Source organism: Mus musculus, chromosome 5 (genome assembly GCF_000001635.26).
Source record: "Mus musculus strain C57BL/6J chromosome 5, GRCm38.p6 C57BL/6J".
Taxonomy (NCBI): Eukaryota; Metazoa; Chordata; class Mammalia; order Rodentia; family Muridae; genus Mus; species Mus musculus.
Window position 1 is genome coordinate 21,407,171 of NC_000071.6, and position 19,402 is coordinate 21,426,572.

The following is a 19,402-nucleotide window of genomic DNA, read 5'->3' on the forward strand; positions in this document are numbered from 1 at the left end:
TCCAGGTTCTCCCGTTTTGTTGAGTATAGCCTTTTGTAGAAGGATCTGATGGTGTTTTGGATTTCTTCAGGATGTGTTATGTCTCCCTTTTCATTTCTGATTTTGTTAATTAGGATGCTTTCCCTGTGCCCTCTAGTGAGTCTGGCTAAGGGTTTATCTATCTTGTTGATTTTCTCAAAGAACCAGCTCCTTGATTGGTTGATTCTTTGAACAGTTCTTCTTGTTTCCACTTGGTTGATTTCACCCCTGAGTTTGATTATTTCCTGCCTTCTACTCCTCTTGGGTGAATTTGCTTCCTTTTCTTCTAGACGTTTTAGGTGTGTTGTCAAGCTGCTAATGTGTGCTCTCTCTAGTTTCTTTTTGGAGGCACTCAGAGGTATGAGTTTTCCTCTTAGGAATGCTTTCATTGTGTCCCATAAGTTTGGGTATGTTGTGGCTTCATTTTCATTAAACTCCAAAAAGTCCTTAATTTCTTTCTTTATTCCTTCCTTGACCAAGGTATCATTGAGAAGAGTGTTGTTCAGTTTCCACGTGAATGTTGGCTTTCTATTATTTATGTTGTTATTGAAGGTCAGCCTTAGTCCATGGTGATCTGATAGGATGCATGGGACAATATCAATATTTTTGTATCTGTTGAGGCCTGTTTTGTGACCAATTATATGGTCAATTTTGGAGAAGGTACCATTAGGTACTGAGAAGAAGATATATCCTTTTGTTTTAGGATAAAATGTTCTGTAGATATTTGTTAAATCTATTTGTTTCATAACTTCTGTTAGTTTCACTGTGTCCCTGTTTAGTTTTTGTTTCCATGCTCTGTCCATTGATGAAAGTGATGTGTTGAAGTGTCCTACTATTATTGTGTGAGGTGTATGTGTGCTTTGAGCTTTACTAAAGTTTCTTTAATGAATGTGGCTGCCCTTGCATTTGGAGCATAGATATTCAGAATTGAGAGTTCCTCTTGGAAAATTTTACCTTTGATGAGTATGAAGTGTCCCTCCTTGTCTTTTTAGATAACTTTGGGTTGGAAGTCGATTTTATTCGATATTAGAATGGCTACTCCAGCTTGTTTCTTCAGACCATTTGCTTGGAAAATTGTTTTCCAGCCTTTCACTCTGAGGTACTGTCTGTCTTTTTCCCTGAGATGGGATTCCTGTAAGCAGCAAAATGTTGGATCCTGTTTGTGTAGCCAGTCTGTTAGTCTATGTCTTTTTATTGGGGAATTGAGTCAATTGATATTAAGAGATATTAAGGAAAAGTAATTGTTGCTCCCTATTATTTTTGTTGTTAGTTTTGGCATTCTGTTCTTGTGGCTGTCTTCTTTTAGATTTGTTGAAGGATTACTTTCTTGCTTCTTCTAGGGCGTAGTTTCCGTCCTTGTTTTTTTTTTTTTTTGTTTGTTTGTTTTTTCTGTTATTATCCTTTGAAGGGCTGGATTCGTGGAAAGATATTGTGTGAATTTGGTTTTGTCATGGAATACTTTGGTTTCTCCATCTATGGTAATTGAAAGTTTGGCTGGGTATATTAGCCTAGCCTGGGCTGGCATTTGTGTTCTCTTAGTGTCTGTATAACTTCTGTCCAGGATCTTCTGGCTTTCATAGTCTCTGGTGAAAAGTCTGGAGTAATTCTAATAGGTCTGCCTTTATATGTTACTTGACCTTTTTCCCTTACTGCTTTTAATATTCTATCTTTATTTAGTGCATTTGTTGTTCTGATTATTATGTGTCAGGAGGAATTTCTTTTCTGGTCCAGTCTATTTGGAGTTCTGTATGCTTCTTGTATGTTCATGGGCATCTCTTTCTTTAGCTTTGGGAAGTTTTCTTCTATAATTTTGTTGAAGATATTTGCTGGCCCTTTAAATTGAAAATCTTCATTCTCATCTACTCCTATTATTTGTAGGTTTGGTCTCCTCATTGTGTCCTGGATTTCCTGGATGTTTTGACTTAGGATCTTTTTGCATTTTGCATTTTCTTTGATTGTTGTGCTCATATTCTCTATGGAATCTTCTGCACCTGAGACTCTCTCTTCCATCTCTTGTATTCTGTTGCTGATGCTCGCATCTATGGTTCCAGATCTCTTTCCTAGGGTTTCTATCCCCAGCGTTACCTCACTTTGGATTTTTTTTTTTTTATTGTGTCTACTTCCCTTTTTAGGTCTTGTATGGTTTTGTTCAATTCCATCACCTGTTTGGTTGTGTTTTCCTGTTTTTCTTTAAGGATTTCTACCTGTTTGGTTGTGTTTTCCTGTTTTTCTTTAAGGACTTGTACCTCTTTAGCAGTGTTCTCCTGTATTTCTTTAAGTGAGTTATTAAAGTTCTTCTTGACATCCTCTACCATTATCATTATCATTATCATTATCATTATCATTATCATTATCATTAAATCCGGGTCTAGCTTTTTGGGTGTGTTGGGTATCCAGGACTGGCTGAGTTGGGAGTGCTGGGTTCTGATGATGGTGAGTGGTCTTGGTTTCTGTTAGTAAGATTCTTGCGTTTGCCTTTAGCCATCTGGTAATCTCTGGAGTTAGTTGTTATAGCTGTCTCTGGTTAGAGCTTGTTCCTCCAGTGATTCTGTTAGCCTCTATCAGTAGACCTGGGAGACTAGATTTCTCGTGAGTTTCAGTGGTCAGAGTACTCTCTGCAGGCAAGCTCTCCTCCTGCAGGGAAGGTGCACAGATATCTGGCATTCGGACCTGCCTCCTGGCAGAAGATGAAGGCCTGAAACAGGGCCTGTCCCAGAAGCTGTGTAGCTTCTGTAGTCGGCACTCTCACCTACATAGTATAGTCTCTGAGAGATCCCAGACCAGAGATGGCTCCCCCAGATGCTCTGACAAAGCCCTCCAGGGCAGGGCAGACACTTCTTCTCTGGCAGGGAAGGTGCCCAGATGTCTAGAGCCCGAAACAGGGTCTGCCCCAGAAGCTGTGTGGCTTCTGTCTGTCCCAGAAGCTGTTAGCTTCTGTAGTTCACACTCTCACCTGAGCAGACTAGTCTCTGAGGGATCTGGGAATCAAGATGGCTCCCCCAGGTACTCTGGCAAAGCCCTCCCAGGTGGGGCAGACACCTCTCCTCTGGCAGGGAAGGTGCCCAGATGTCTGGAGCCCAAAACTGGGTCTGTCCCAGAAGCTGTGTTGCTTTCGCCTGTCCCAGAAGCTGTTAGCTTCTGTAGTCCACACACTCACCTGTGTAGACTAGTCTCTCAAGAGTTCTTTATTCTAAGTAAAATAAACTTGACAGAGAGATGGAGCTACTGTAGTCTAACATACTCACAGAAACAGAGTCAGATATTTGGTCTGAGGGATTGTGGGGAATTTGGAGTGATGACTAAAGTTATAAAGTTGAAGTTATTCCAGGAAAAAAAGCTCTGGAAATTCATATAACACAATGCTCAGAACTGTATTAGTCTGTTAGTTAACTATGAGTCTACTAGTACTAGTTCGACTTAAGTCTACTTGAAATTACTTAAATAAATCCTGGTGTTTATTTTTGAGGCAGTGTCTCTCTGTGTATCCCTGGCTGGTTCAAAATTCACAGGGATCTGCCTGCCTCTGGACCCCAAGTGCTGGAATTATAAGTATTATTAAACTCAATAACACGATAGTAAAAGAGGAAGAAAGTATCTTTGGATGTAACATATATTTCGATGACTTTGATGGTGACGAGAGTCTCATGGGCATATGAAAGTTGGACTCTTTCTTCTGTAAGTTACCTTGGTATTCTGTCATGACAATACATAGAAAAGTAACTACAACGGGCACTCTTCTTACAAAGGTAGGTGAGACTGTGACAACACTAACTGCCAGAATCTGGACTCTCGTTCACAGATACTAGAGAGCTGCTGCACTCACAGCTACCTTATCCTAGAGTCACCGCTTGGAAAGAACATGAATTTGGTGACTTGGAGACAGCACAGTGTCATGGGCAGAAACCAGACACCGTGGTGGCCAAATAAGGAAGACAACAATGTGGCTTCAGGTTGTTCATAAAAGGGCAGCAAGACAGAAGAGTCACAGGCATACATTTTAAAATGCTTTGTGACCCCACAAAGACTTGAGTTTCAACAGCAGGCTGGCATGCACTGCAGGCTTGCAGGAGCACCACTGTAGATCAGGTTCTCCAGGATAGCTGTCCTCTCTGGAAAGCTGAGCCATGCTGGGCTGTAAGGGTCTGAGGATGTGGTCTTGCCGTATCTTACATGAGCACCACCCGAGTTTGTGATGCAGACAGCAAAAGGCTGGTGAGGAAGAGATGAAGTGAAACAGAAACGCTTCAGTCCTATCTCAGAGGGACATCTCATGATGGTTTTTCTCACTTCGTGTCAGAGGCGGTTAAGATAAAACCCAAAACAGGAAGCTCCACAAAGGAGAAAAACCTGAAGCAATGAACTCTGGGGTTTGCACCATTTTGTAAGACAAACCACCACTTCCTCTTCTTTCAAAGCTTGACATAGGTGATCAGCACTTGGTTTTGCCTCTGAACTCTTTTTTTTTTTAAATTAATTAATTTTTTTACACGCCATATTTTATTTCCCCCACTCCGTCCACCCTCTGACTGTTCCACATCCCACAACTCCTCCCCAATCCCCTGTCTCCACGTGGATGTCCCCACCCCCACCCCATCTGACCTCTAAACTCCCTGGGGCCTCCAGTCTCTTGAGGGTTAGGTGCATCATCTCTGAATGAACATAGACCTGGCAGTCCTCTGCTGTATATGTGTTGGAGGACTTGTATCAGCTGGTGTACACTGCCTGGTTGGTGGTCCAGTGTTTGAGAGATCTTGGGGGTCCAGATTAATTGAGACTGCTGGTCCTCCTATAGAAAATTTTCTCAACTTTCAAGGAGCATGTGCAAAACTTAAATAACCAACATTCCAGAGACTGGAGCAAGGCTGCAAGCAACCATGATGCTCCAAGGTAAAGATATGGTATGAAACTGTATCTTTCGATATCACCAGCCACAGAGTGCATACGTTTGGTCACTCTAGAAACAGCATGTTCTAACATGAAAGTCACAAATGTTATTTTTCCTTTCTGGGCCCACATGCTCTCTGATCATTCTGTTTTGTGTAACCGAGTTCTTGTGACTGGCAGAGAAACATGACCCTGTGTTCCTTTCCCCGGAAGCCCAATGCTGTGGGTTACCATGTCTCTGTTTCCATAGTTACTCAGAGTCAAACATCTTGGAGGAAGGAGGAACTCTGAGAAACTTCCATTTATTTATTTTTGTTTCAGTTTCGAAAAAAAAATTTTTTAAATCATATTAGTGTCAAGTGATTGGTAAGAAAACACTGGTAAATGGTTGTAAGAAAAGTGCCCCTTAATCCTAATATAACAGCTCTGTGATCTTATTCAGATTTCTTTTGAAAAGCACATTAAATGTCTCACTGAAAGCTCATACTAAGATGACTTTGGTGTGTAATATAGAATACTCACGAGCCCATCTTAAATAAGGCATACTCAGATCCATTTAGTGGTCAACAGCAGTATCAGACACTACCAGTTTGACAATCGTAAATGCAACCAGTAAAATAATTGCTTTTCTTACAGTTATCTTTCATTCTTTATTCTATGTACAATTAGCCAAGATTCACTCTTATTAGACAATGACTGAATTAGGCCAGGAGTATTTTTCTAAAGCTACAGAGAAGATTTGGGGAAAACAGCGTGAAAAGAGCTCTCTCTCTCTCTCTCTCTCTCTCTCTCTCACACACACACACACACACAGACACACACAGACACACACACACATACAGGGAGAGAGAGGGTGTGGGGAGGTAGAGGGAGAAGGGGAGGGAGATGGAGACAGAGAGATGGAGGGGAGAAAGAAACAGAGGGACAGAGGGACAGAAATACAGAGACAGGCAGAGACAAAGAAATCAAGGGAGGAAGGGAAGAAGGGAGGGAAGGATAGAAGGAGGATGGTTGCTTCTGAGAGGAAGCTCTAAGTGCACAGATAGCTGTTAAAATTTCACACACATTACACAGTTACATCTTAAACTATGCACACGCATAATCAAATGACCCTCCTGCTTGCCCGGATTGTGGAGAACCCATGGCTGTGTTCTAGCATAAGCCCTGTTCCGTGGAATGGGAGGATGGATGGATGTGCTAAGTCTTCTCCCCCACTGAACTACCCTCTCGCCTCCCTCTCTCCACAGCCATGGTATTCTAAGCACAGATCCAAGACAAGCGCCTTGCCCACCTTTCAAGTCCCTTCTTGGACATTTTTCTCTTTCTTAGAGTTGGTGACAGAATGGTCACAGAAACAGGCATTGTCGCCAATGTAGATGCCTGGTTACCCTGTCAGCGTGAAGGCACTCTTGCCCAGTGGCCATTCACTATGAATCAAATAACAGCATTTAAGAGCCCTTGGCAAATAGATCATTTAGATAAAGCTTCCCTTGCATGACTTCCTCTATTTCTAGCACATACCATGTATACTTCAAGCATATGCCACACAAATATCTACATTTTGTAGAGAAGGAATTTGAAATTCAGAAAGGGTAGAGGATCCACCCAAGATCAGCACTAATAAACAACAGGATTTATTAAAACTATGACTTACGGTCCTTATCCATTCATATTATATCTCATTTAAGACTTTCTCCATAGATCTGGAGAGATGGCCCAGCAGCTAAGAGCACTCACTGCTATTGCAGAAGACCCAGGTCGGGTTCCTAACACCTACATCAAGTAGCTCCCAGTTCCTATAATTCCAGTTCCAAGGAATACATCTCCATCTTCTGACCCTACAGACACCGGCAAGCATGTGTGCCCATTAACTCACATAGGCACAAAATTAAAAACATATATCTTCAAAGATTTCCCCCAATGGTCTTGGAAAAGCCCTTTCTTCTTAGGCTTTTGTAATAGATGACTACTCCCTCTTCTTCCTCCTCCTCTTCTTCATTCTCCTCCTCTTCCTTACACAGCCTGGGGTTCACCACTTTAAACTGGTCCCCAGGGATGGAAACTTACTTGAAGTTCAGTTTAGACTTCAATCTCAATTCTTCCCTTCCTGAGTGACCTAAGCACAATAATGAAACCTCTATCTGTCCCATCAGCTGCTAAAGGGGTTGACAGCAGTGGCCTCAGCCCAGAGCACAGCAGACACTCCTCCACCATCATGAACGTGCATACACCACTGGCCAGTTCTTTTGTCTTGCATATATGATGCTCTGTTAACATTTCAATAACACACAAGCTCTATGAGTTGGTCCTGTCCAGGAGTTTATCCCAGAACTCTAATCTGGTATTAGTGTGAATGCATAGCAAACTTCAATGGGAGGTTTGCTCTTCAAATTACACCATAAGATCTAAAACAAAGGGCTAGAATTGTGCAGGACATTGGGTATTGAAGAAAGAGAAAGTGAGCAAGACAGTCCTTAGTCAACTCCAAGTCAGGGAAGAGCCACCATGCACAGCAAGTGAAGTGGGCCAGGTGCCCCTCCCATGTCTGTGTTGTTCACAGTCTCCCTTTCTGGTTAAGTAGGCATTTCCTGTCTCCACCCACCCAAAGTCAACCTTCAAATTAGTCTTCCTCCACATAGAGTCACTTACCCAATCTAGTTCCTCTAGAGGACAAAGGCTTATCAATTACCCAGTTAGAAGAATAGTTTACCAACCCAATTTTCCTACCTTTGCATTGGAAGAAGCAAGAAAAATAAAATAAAGTAAGTAATTAAGTCTAAATAAAATAAGTAAATAAGTCTAACACAAACCTAAACAAAATAAATATTTAAATAACACAAATCTAAATAAAATAAATACGCAAATAAAATAAATTTAAATGAATAAATATTTGGATGAATTATATTATATAAAAATAAATTTCTGAGTTGGTGATGAGAGAAAAGTTTCACACAGCCCCCTCAGAGTACCATATGAACCCAGAACCTTACCTTAAAGAAGGAAACAGTTTAGAGCTCAGGCATTTAAGAATATCAATGCACTGATGAGGGAATTTGGGAACAGCAATAAGACATCACGACTTTTATCCCTTCAGATGACAAGCAAAGAGAATTCTCTAGGTGCAGAGGCCGGAGAGGTCATAGAGTGGTGAGAGACAGGTATTGAGTTTGGTAGGGAAACTAAAAGCCTAAGAATTCTTTAAGGTGTGATATGAGGCTATTACTAAAGGAGCTTTGGAAACTGTACAGTTGAGACCAGTTGGGGATGCAGAACTCCCAAAGGAGAGTAGGTACCATGCCCTCCCAAGACTCAGTCAGATGTTCGTCTCTGGAGAGACCAGTGTGGTCAGAAACCTAAGAAGATCTCAGAAAATGGAGAGATCTCCCATGCTCATGGATTGGCAGAATTAACATAGTAAAGATGGCCATCCTACCAAAGGCAATCTACAGATTCAATGCAATCCACATCAAAATCCCAACACACTTCTTCAAAGACATGGAAAGAAAAATTCTCAAATTCATCTGGAAAGGCAAAAAACCCCAGATAGCGAAAACAATTCTTAACAATAAAAGGACTTCTGGGGGAATAACCATTCCTGACCTAAAGCTGTACTACAGAGCAATAGTGATTAAAAACTGTATGGTAGTAGTACAGACACAGACATGTTGATCAATGAATAGAATTGAAGACCAGAAATAAAACCACACACTAACGCACACTTGATCTTTGACAAAGAAGCTAAAAATATACAATGGAAAAAAAGAAAGCATCTTTGATAAATAGTACTGGTCTAATTGGCTGTCTGTATGTAGAAGAATGAAAATAGACCCATATTTGTCACCTTGCACAAAGCTCAAGTCCAAGTGGATCAAGGACCTCAATATAAAACCAGATACACTGAATCCAATAGAAGAGAAAGTGGGAAAGAGCCTTGAACTCAATGGCACAGGGGGAAATTTCCTAAACTCCAATGGCTCACACTCTAAGAACAAGAATTGATAAATGGGTCCTCATGAAACTGTAAAGTTTCTATAAGGCAAAGGACATAGTTAATAAGGCAAATCAGCAACCTACAGATTGGGAAAAAAATCTTCACTAACCCCATATCCAATAGAGGGTTAATATGTAAAATATATAAAGAAATCAAAAAGCTAACAACTCAATCAAAAAATGGGGTATAGAACTAAACCGAGAATTCACAACTGAGGAATCTTGAATGGCTGAGAAACACCTAAAGAAATGTTCAAAGCCCTTAGTGATCAGATAATGCAAATCAAAATGATCCTGAGATTCCCTTCCACCTTACACAAATCAGAATGGATAAGATCAAAACCACAGGTGACAACACATGTTGGAGAGGATGTGGAGAAAGAGGAACACTCATCTATTGCTGGTGAGATTGCAAACTGGTACAACCACTCTGGAAATCAATCTGGAGGCTCTTCAGAAAATTGGAAATAGATCTACCTGAAGACCCAGTAATACCACTCTTGGGAATATACCCAAAAGATGCCCCACCATGCCACAGGGGCACATGTTTGACTATGGTCATAATGGCTTTATTTGTGATAGCCAGAAGCTGAAAACAACCTAGATGTCCCACGACAGAAGAATGGATACAGAAAATGTGGTTCATTTACACATGGAATATTATTCAGCTATTAAGAATGAGGACATCCTGAGTTTTCCAGGCAAATGGATGGAACTAGAAAATATCATCCTGAGATAATCAGACCCAAAAGGACATGCATAGTATGCACTCACTAATAAGTGGCTATTAGCCAAAAAATGTACAGAATACCCAAGGTACAGTCCACAGAACTCAAAAAGTTCAACAAGCTTAAGGGCCCAAGTGAGGACACCTCAGTCCCACTTGGGAGAGAAAAAAATCAATCACAAGGGGGGGAGGGACCTAGGAGAGAAAGGGAATTGGGGAGGGGGGGACATGATCTGGTATTGGGTGAAGGAAAATGACTGAAGTCCTGAGGGCCAGCAGAAAGAATGGAAACAGGCAATCTTGGGAGGTAGGAGGTTGGGGGGACCCTCCAAAATATACCAGAGATCTAGGAGGTGAGAGACTCTCTTGATTCAAAGAGAGGGATCTTAGATGAAATGCCCTACAATGGGGAGAGGAAACTTATAGAGACCACCTCCAGCAGGAAGACAGAGCATCAAGTGAGGGATGGGGTTGTCATCCCACAGTGAAAACTCTGACCTATAATTGTTCCTGTCTGAAAGAACTGCAGGGATGGAAATGGAGAGGAGCCTGAGGGAAAGAAGGTCCAGCGACAGGCCCAAAGTGGGATCCAGCTCAAGGGGAGGTCCCAAGGCCTGAGACTATTACTGAGGCTATGGAGCACTCACAAAAAGGGACCTATCATGACTGCCCTCCAAAAGACCCAACAAGCAGCTGAAAGAGTCAGATGCAGATATTTGCACCCAATCAGTGGACAGAAGCTGCTGGACACTGTGGTTTAATTAAGGAAAAGCTGAAAGAAGCTGAGGAGGAGGGTGACCCTGTAGGAAAACAATCCTGTAAGAGAACCAGCAGTCTCAATTACCCTGGACCCCCAAGATCTCTTAGACACTGGACCACTAACTAGGTGGTCCAGCTGATATGAGGCCCCCAACACATATACAGCAGAGGACTGCCAGGTCTGGGTTCAGTCAGAGAAGATGCACCTAACCCTCAAGAGACATGAGGCCCCAGGGAGTTTAGAAGTCTGGTGAGGTGGGGGTGGGGGTGGAGACATCCTCATGAAGACCCAGGGCAGGGAGGAGGTATGGGATGTGAAACAGTCAGAAGGTAAACTTGGAAGGAAATAAAATCTGGAGTGTTAAAAAAAAAGAGTAAATAAAATTTAAAAAGAATTTTGCCATTTATCTGTTTCATAGGCTATCACCTCTTCAAATGGATGCAAGAGACTTGTTTTCCCACTCATATTTGAGAGATATCTGGATTGGTTCAAAGTTTTTCTAGATAATGTAAATAAACCTATTATGAAGATGGATTTGTTGATTTTTTTTTCCTATTGAAAACTGGTCAGACTGTTTCTGATATGTTGGATTTGTTGGGTAATTTTTGCTTGGATGTTGAATGTTTTAAATACTATTCTGTAAAGCTCTGGGTCTCCTTAAGACTTACTCAGTTTGTTTGCTGTTTATAGCCATGCAGTTTAGTTACACTCAGACCACAATTATCTGCCTTCTGTGGAGAGTGGTTGTAATGTTTTCTTTCCAAAGCCTTTGTTATGTGGAATGACTTTTTATATAAATGCAAAATTCAAAGTTGTCTTGAGAGCTGGGTGTTTTACTGCTGTCAACTTCTTCAAGTCTTAATTAAATTTTTGGCTGTCTTCCATGTTTATGCAGAGGTGAAGCCCATTTTGGGTGTTTGTAGAGATCAGATGTAAAATCAAGCATCATTTTCCCGAGGTCTCATATGAAATTCCCTTGTAACTCTTCCTAGCTTGTTGTGGTTCCTTTGAACCTGAGAGACCAGGTTCTCACATAACCTTACCTTATGTTGTCATTTAGTGCCCAATATTTCAGTCCCACAAGGCCAAGTAGCAAGAAAAAAGAAAAGAGCACGGGTATCCCCTATATCTTCACCCCACCCCAGTCCCCACCCTTTTTCTCTATTAAAGGCTCAGTGTCTGTCGTACTTTTGGGTGTCTGTATGACCTGACAATGCCAGTGCAAATTTGAGTGGAACTGGCCTTGGGGCAGGACCAACAGAACAAAAGCAAACCGGATTTCCCTCCAATTTCTGCATCTGAGTAGTCTTTTGGTCCTCATTTCAGTTCAGCCCACAGGAAGGACACAAAATAAACAGAGGAAAAAAAAAAACCCACAACGAAAGTATCTTAATTCTTAAATTGAGATTTTGCAAAAATATGTTCAGTTCATTATACATTTCCTTTTACCTTATAGTTTGCATTCATTTCCTATATGAATGAGCTAGTTTATTTTTAAAAAGCTAAAACCTAAAGACAAATGAAATGGTTAAAAATTAAAAACTTTCCCATGACCAGAAAACTAAAAGGCTTTGAATGAAGCTGCTCCTCACCAGCCAGGAGGGAATCATCCTAACTTAGTTGTGAAAGGACTTCCTCAACAGTTAACTCCTATTGGAGATGGGAGACCAATAACAGATATAGAGGCCATGGTAGGAAAGAAAGCCCAAGAGAGGGAGACCACAAAAGAGAAACAGCAACATGTAAGTTGTACACAGTGTAACTGAATTTCAAAACAGTTCAAAGATGTAACATTGAAACTAAAAAAGAACTACAACACACAGGGCAATTTTAAAGAGAAAGCAGATTTGTAGAAAAACCAAATCAACCCCCCAAAAGAAGACACAGCCATTAGGAAGAAAATGTGGGGTTAGAGAAATGGCCTAGTGGTTGCTTTTGAAGAGAACCTGGGTTGGATTCCCAGAATCCACATGAGAGCTCTCAGGGGATCTGACACCCTTTTCTGATCTTTGTAGGCACCAGACACTCATATGGTACCTAGCATAGCCACACATTCAAGCAAAGCATCCAAACACATAAGAAAAAATAAACCTAATTTAAAAACTAAGAAAACCCTATAGGGACATTCCATACAAGATTAGCTAAAACTAGGAAAGAATTAGCAGACGTGAACACAGATTTGAGTACACAATCCAGGATGATGTACAAAGACTGAAGAGATGCACAGCATGCAAACACAGCTAAGGGGCACACATGAGAGAGTGCAAATTTCACACATATCCAGATATTTGGCTAAAGAGATGGCTTAGCAGTTAAGGGCACTGAGTTCCAGTGGTTCTGAGTTCAATTCCCAGCACCCACATGGTGGCTCACAATCATTTAGAATAAGTTCTGATGCCCTCCTCTGGCATGCCAGCGTATATGCAGATAGAGCACTGATATACATACATAAAATAAATAAATCCAAAAAACAAAACCAAGAAAGTGGATTTATTTTTGAGAAAAACAAATAAAAGCAAACCACAATACCAATTAATTCTCTCAGAAAGAAAAAAGATGGAACACTTTCCTCCTAATTTACCCTGATACCTAAAAGAAGAAAAAATGTCAAAGAAAATTTCAGGCTAATAGCTCATATAAAATAAAATACAAAAATTCTCATTGATCCATTAGTTGAATCTACCAACTTATACAGAAAAGATCACAACATGATTAAAGCTCATCCAGGGAAGGAAAAATGGTTCAATATTTAAATTATTCTGAGATATCACCACACCACAGTCCATTTCAAAACGACCATCTGGTCATCTCAATACAAACAGAAAAAATCATTTAAAATATAATATCACTCAAATAAAAAGTAAACCAGGAGTTAAATATCTTCAAAGGGGCATTGGAAAATTGTGCAGCCAACATCACGGTTGACTGTGAGATGCCAAACGCTTCCCCTGAAGTTTTAAATTGGCCAGCGAGCTCAGCTGATTCACAATTCACAGGTATGGTTAGCCTGGCAGTTTCACAAGGTGATTCCAAGTGGGTCCACCTGCGTATTCATTATATATTCTCAGAAGTGATAGCTCTTAGGTTTCTGAGTGTATTATTGTCTTATAAGAATAACAGAAACTGCAGAAGTTTTTTTGTTTGTTTTAAACATTATCTGTAATTCAGAATCGAGCACAGTTTGGTGGCCTTCATCCCTTTAACTGAGCTACTTAATCCTTGGTCTGATTACCTTTTCTTCTGAAAACTCTTCTGCCCTCTGCTGTCCATGAATTGAACATAAAGTAATAACAAAGTCACCACCTTTCACATTGATTTGGTAGGAGATTCTCTACACAACTGCATTTATGTTTGGATGCTAAGAAATTCCCTACATTTCTAAGACAGCCTTAGGCAACAGTACACACTAAGAAGGCCTTACTGTTTCTCTTCATTAAAAATGCCAAACATGATCACTACTGATAACATGCAAATGATGTAATCATCTAACCTCGTGGCTTAGAGATAGATAGCCATCATTATAAGGTGGTGTGCATCCTTCTGGAATTGTTTCTGTGATGTAATTCTATATTAAATATATTATTGCCGTTACAGAATTGAGATTGAACTAATACACAAAGGTTACTAAGTACTCTATTACCCAATATTATATTATGGATTATTTCAGGATATTATTTTTAGATTTCTTTATAATATTACAAATATAAAATTTATTTAAGCATTACTCTCTCATTTAGGGGCACTTAGATTTTTAAATTATTTCAAACTCTTTTAAGTGTTTGGCTTCAGACTCCAAGACAAGGGAGTGAGGTGCATATTTTAACATATCAAAGCAGATGTGGCCTCCAGGTTCTCCCAACATCCCTCAGTCCCTTCCTGGCATATCCTGCCTCCACCCCTGAAGTTTGCAGCCCAGGGGCTGGGCTGCCCTTCCCCCAGGGGCTCTTCCCTATATAATCCAGACATTTTCCTCTCTCTCTCTCTCTCTCTCTCTCTCTCTCTCTCTGTGTGTGTGTGTGTGTGTGTGTGTGTGTGTGTTTGTGTGTGTGTGTGTGTGTGTGTGTGTGTGTGGTGTGTGTGTGTGTGTGTGCTCTTTCTTTCCCTCTCTCCCCCTTCCTTGGGGTCAATGAACTTGCCCACCCAAGAGCAATAAACCGGAATTTAATATAATCTAATCTGGGTTGAATTGGCTCATCTCACCAGCAGAGAAATAATTTATTAATAAGTAGTCCTACAAAACAAAAAAATCTTGTACATTTGTAATTTAATGCTCTCATCCCCCCAGAACCACAGTTTTGGGGGTCATAATGGCTTCATCTTGTTTTTCTGAATCTTGTTTCTTCAGCTGTCATGCAGGGAGAAGAATAACTATCCTTCTTAATAGCTTTTTGTGAGAAAACCGTGAGATGGTACACGGGAACATACTTTGAAAACTATATCACTCACTTTTACAGGTAGACAAGTTTGATACTGACTAGCTTGTTAGGCATTGGTAACTAATATCTTACGTCACTCTTAATCTCTACCAGATTCTCGGGTTCCACCCTCATAAAAGCAGGAAGGTAGTCTTTCAGTACGTTTTAGTTCCTTTGCTTGAAAGTAATGAAATAATGACCGTGTCACAGATATCATGATGGCTCAGTTGTCAGTTCTATTAAGTTATTTTTCCTCAGAAAAGGAAAAGTGACTATAGGAACAGGATGATTTATTAAGGATGCATATTCGGCCCAAATATATGCAGCACGTCCACAGCAAATCAGAGCGCAGTTTCAACTTGCTTGTGCCTCTTTCAAATGTCAAAGTATGACTCTTGGGTTTTCATTTAAAAAAGATAACTTGAAGGCTCGTCTGAGTACGTACGTCCACATGGGACACAAAGCCAATGGCGCTACTCACTGAGTGAGCACTTGCTTATCATAAAGTCTATCTTATAGCCTACTGAGGCAGGAGAGAAACACGGGAACATGATGGAGAACTGGGAATAAAAGGAGCCCTCATTCCAGAGCCTGACCAGTGTGTCTCACCAGCTGAAGATGAAGAGTTCTAACACAGCTGTCAACATTATCGATGAGGATCACCAGTCTCTTACATAGTGATACTTTCAAGTTACATTGTTGAAGGAGCAATGGATCACATGTAAGGCCTAAATATATGTGTTCTTTCTTCTTTCTCAGCTATAAACCAACAGTTTTCTAGAAATCTTACCCAAAACCCTACTTCTAGTAAAGGACATGTTTTAATTCCCTTTTACAATTCTTGTGACACACAGTTTTATTTTAGGACTGTAACCCAATCCAAGACATCTCTAGAGTAATCCTATAATCTCACTTATTGAAAAAGAAGAAGAAGAGAAAGGTTTTAAAGAAGTTTCTTAGAGAAATCCTTTGAGGCATAACATGAGAGTCAGCAAAAGAGTGACTCTGGAGCACTTCTGCTAAGTCACTTAGGGCAAGCTCAAGGGAGCTTACACCTGTGCTCTTGGGTGTGTCTCTTTCTCTCCCTGTGTGATCAGTCACCTCTAGCAACCCCTGTGCTCTTAAACCCTTGTTTAAAATCTATTTTAAATCAACCCTCTTTCACATTAGCTTCTCCCAACATTTTTTTTCCAGCAAAGTCAAGGACAGGTTTCACCTTGGTGGAGGTCCTCAAGGATAGGGGCCTTCTTCTCAGATGGCTGACAGCAGGGCAGGGCTGTCACTGCCACCACCACTACCATAGTCTTCACTAAGAGAACAACATGGACGCTGGGGAGGACTTTAGCCTAGTCTATCTATCCATCTGTCACTTCAGGTTCAAAGAATTGGGGTCCCATATTTGGCTGAGAGTTTTGATCTTTAAAGGTATCATTTTATTTACTTATTGTGTATTTTATTTGTCACAACGTTCTCCGTATATAGTCCAGGTGGGCCTCAGATTTGAGATCTTTCTGCTTCAGCTTCCCAAACTCTGAAAACTTACAAGTGAACACCATCACACTGGACTTGCAATTAGTTAAATCTGTATGTAAGGAATTTAGGGAATTATTTGTAGAATGGGGAGAAGAATAGGCAAATATGGCTGAAATAATGTCCACACCCCCCATTTCCCATTATCTTTACTGCCTACTGAATAATAAAAAAAAGAGTTAACTTATAGAGTTATTTAGCACAGTCTGTCTTATATCAAAACTGAAGAAACATTTCTTGTGCCATAGATAATACAACAGGACCAGGAAAAAATTCTGACATCCCCTAACAAGTCTTATGATCCAGAGAGAGAGAGAGAGAGAGAGAGAGAGAGAGAGAGAGAGAGAGAGATTTTATTTTACCATTAAGGCCAAGGACCAGTTGCAGGGAAAGAGATCAAGACTGTCCTCTAACCAAGTTCAAATGTCTCCAAATCTCTTAGCAACGTAGACATATGCCATTCCTAAAATACTTTGTTTTGTATACTGTGCACTGCTTTGTTGTCCATTGTTTCATTTGATAAATGTGGTAAAAACGAAAAAAAAAACTTCTACACAAGACAAGGAAGATAGTGTCATCATTTTATAAGCAAATAGTAAAACCCAAAGGCATCCAATGACTGGCCTAAGATTACTACTTACAGTTAAGAAAGAGCCAGAATTCTAACACTTTTTCTTTTCCTTTTTTTTCTTTTTTCTTTTTCGAGACAGGGTTTCTCTGTATAGCCCAGGCTGTCCTGGAACTCACTCTGTAGACCAGGCTGGCCTCGAACTCAGAAATCCACCTGCCTCTGTCTCCTGAGTGCTGGGACTAAAGGCGTGCGCCACCATACCTGGCTTCTAACACTTTTTCTATCTAGTATTTTTTACCTAAGTGGGAGTTCCCTTAAAGGACAGAGAAGGGAGAAAGCAACAGAACGTGTCTGTCCTCTCATGCTAAGGTCTCTTGTGAGGGGGATTCTCTATTCCCAGGGAATCCACATTAGTTTGGTGACCTTTGGTTCTAACTACCTAAAGAAAGTATTCCTAACTTTGAATCTGATTCCCATCTATAAACATGCTGTTTCTTACCCTTTCTTTTGGTCCTGATCCTTGTTTAAACTCTTATTTTTCTCCGTGTGTTTTGGTCCCTGGGGTCTCACTTCAAAACTTCACCCTCTCCTAAGAGTCGCGTCCTTGGTATCCAAAGTAACCACAGCTGAGTTTATCCCGTCCCTTCTACTCTTCCTATTGGTCAGTTACATTAACTTTTTTTCTTTCTCTGCTCTCTTGGCCAATGGGCTTGAAGCAACGGGAAAGCAACGAGGGGGGAGCGGGGGCTCCTCTACCAATCGGCTGTCAGTCTGTGTATTCAGCGCACTGTCTCCTGGGATATGTAGTTTCACAGTTACCAGAACACCTTGATGTTTGGCTCCTTTAAAACTACATATCCCGATGGCCTCCGCCAAAGGGGCGGAAATAGGTGACTTGTCCAGGTCAGGGTTTCAACTAGGCTCTTTGAAGTTTTAACTTTCCTACCGGGATTTAAGGCGTTAAGTACTGTGCTGGGGGCCTGGCTCGTTCTTCCTTGGCGGAGCCGTGCATGCTGTCCCCTTCGTGACTGACCCGAGGCAGCTCGTGGTTCTTGTGGTCCCGGGACCAGCGAGCCAAGGCTGAAGCGTTCCAAGGGAGAGCATGTTCGGCCGCCTCCCTCCTTGCGCGTCCCGAGTGCGGGCGGGCGCCTTGGTCGGAGCTCTCGGGGCTCGGACTTGCGGCTCCAGTGGGGCGCAGCGGCAGGGATCAGCGCCCGATGACTCTGGGGCCGGCCTGGCGCGTGGGGCTCTGAGGGAGTGGACGCTGCAGGTGAGCCCGTTTGGGCGACTGAGGGCGCGGCTCCCTTGCCACCTGGCCGTGAGGCCCCTGGATCCCCTTGCGCACCCGGATGGCGACCGCGTGCAGGTGGCGGTGTGCGGCGTGGAGCACGTGGCGCGCGGCCTGGACAGCCTGCAGGTCAAGTATGATGCTGATCGGCAGGAGATGGCCATTCTGTCGGACGACATCGACCCCCAGGCGTCGGTGGAGGTGAACGCGCCCGTCAAATTTGGCAAGTGAAGTGAAAAAGGGTTTGGGTCACAAAACTAATAGTGTTTAAGCGTTGGGTTTCCAATTAAGGAGGAAAATTAAAGCCGAGTGGAAGCTTGTATTGGAATAATCTGAGTCTAATTACATTGTGGAGCCATTAGCATCACAGTCATTAGCATCGTTCAGGGTTGAGGTTTCTTGATAACTATCCAGTGGTTTGGTAGCCCACATCTCGGGGCTCTGGTCCCTCGTCAGCTCTATGTATAGATGCTTCCAGCTAATCTAGAAAAACAAAAACAAAAACAAACGAACAAAAAACCTTGCTTTCCAACAGGTACCCAGGTTGGTAGATGTCTATTCATTTAGGCATAAGTAAATTCTCTGCGAATACAAACTTTGAAGCAAGACACATAGTTAAGACTGTCTGGGGAAATTCATAATAGTACCTGCAAAACGTATTTCTTAGGCATCTGAGTCCCGTTATTTTATTTCCCAGATGCAAACCGCTGAGCACACATACTTTTCTAGAAAGGGTTCTGGGGCTCTCATTCTTCCTGGAACTGAAGGATGGTGTTGCTGATGATAGCAATAGCACCGTTTACCTCTTCTAAAATTATTTTATATTAACCCTCACAGTTGCTCGGTAGGGTGGATGCTTTTGTCACCGTTTCAGATGAGGACATTGAAGTAAAGGAAGTATAAGATACATACTGTGACTGAACAAACAAAGGCCCCGTGCGTGGTGACATTATGAAATTTGCTTCCTTAGGTGTCTTTCCACCTTAAATACAAGTAGGCAGGGCTAGGATGTGAGCTGTTAGGCTTCGTTGCTTCTCAACTTCTAACTAGCCTAAATGAATAAGAGACAGTGCCTCCAAATTTTAATACTCTGAAGTGCCGGTGGGGCTTTACCACAGTGCAGAATAAAATGGGAGTCAAAGGAGAGAGAGGCAAAACTTAAAACAGCCTCTCTGAGATGGGTATTACCTCTCCCAGCGATCCCAAATTACCTCACTGC

At 41.6% G+C, this 19,402-nt stretch overlaps 2 protein-coding genes across 7 annotated transcripts in view; one reads left to right on the forward strand and one right to left on the reverse strand.

Annotated features, from left to right (window-relative positions):
• Positions 1 to 17,507, reverse strand: part of Ccdc146 (coiled-coil domain containing 146) — a 132,256-nt gene extending 114,749 nt beyond the window's left edge. Inside the window, exon 1 of the mRNA NM_029195.1 lies at positions 17,395 to 17,507. The gene's annotated coding sequence lies outside the window, so the exon portion shown is untranslated. The remainder of the gene's footprint in view (positions 1 to 17,394) is intronic.
• A 183-nt stretch (positions 17,508 to 17,690) lies between these two features.
• The window catches only part of Fam185a (family with sequence similarity 185, member A), a 63,411-nt gene continuing 61,699 nt past the window's right edge, over positions 17,691 to 19,402 (forward strand). For 3 of the 6 annotated variants that reach the window (XR_003955661.1, XR_003955662.1, XR_003955660.1), the window contains exon 1: positions 17,693 to 18,406. Coding sequence is in view for 3 of the 6 variants with exons in the window: in XM_011249773.1 (XP_011248075.1) it covers positions 17,998 to 18,406 (409 nt within the window). In the remaining 3 variants the exon portion in view is untranslated. Of the gene's footprint in view, positions 18,407 to 19,402 lie in introns of all 6 variants that reach the window. The other 3 variants (XM_011249773.1, XM_006535731.2, NM_177869.4) reach the window with 3 other exon arrangements.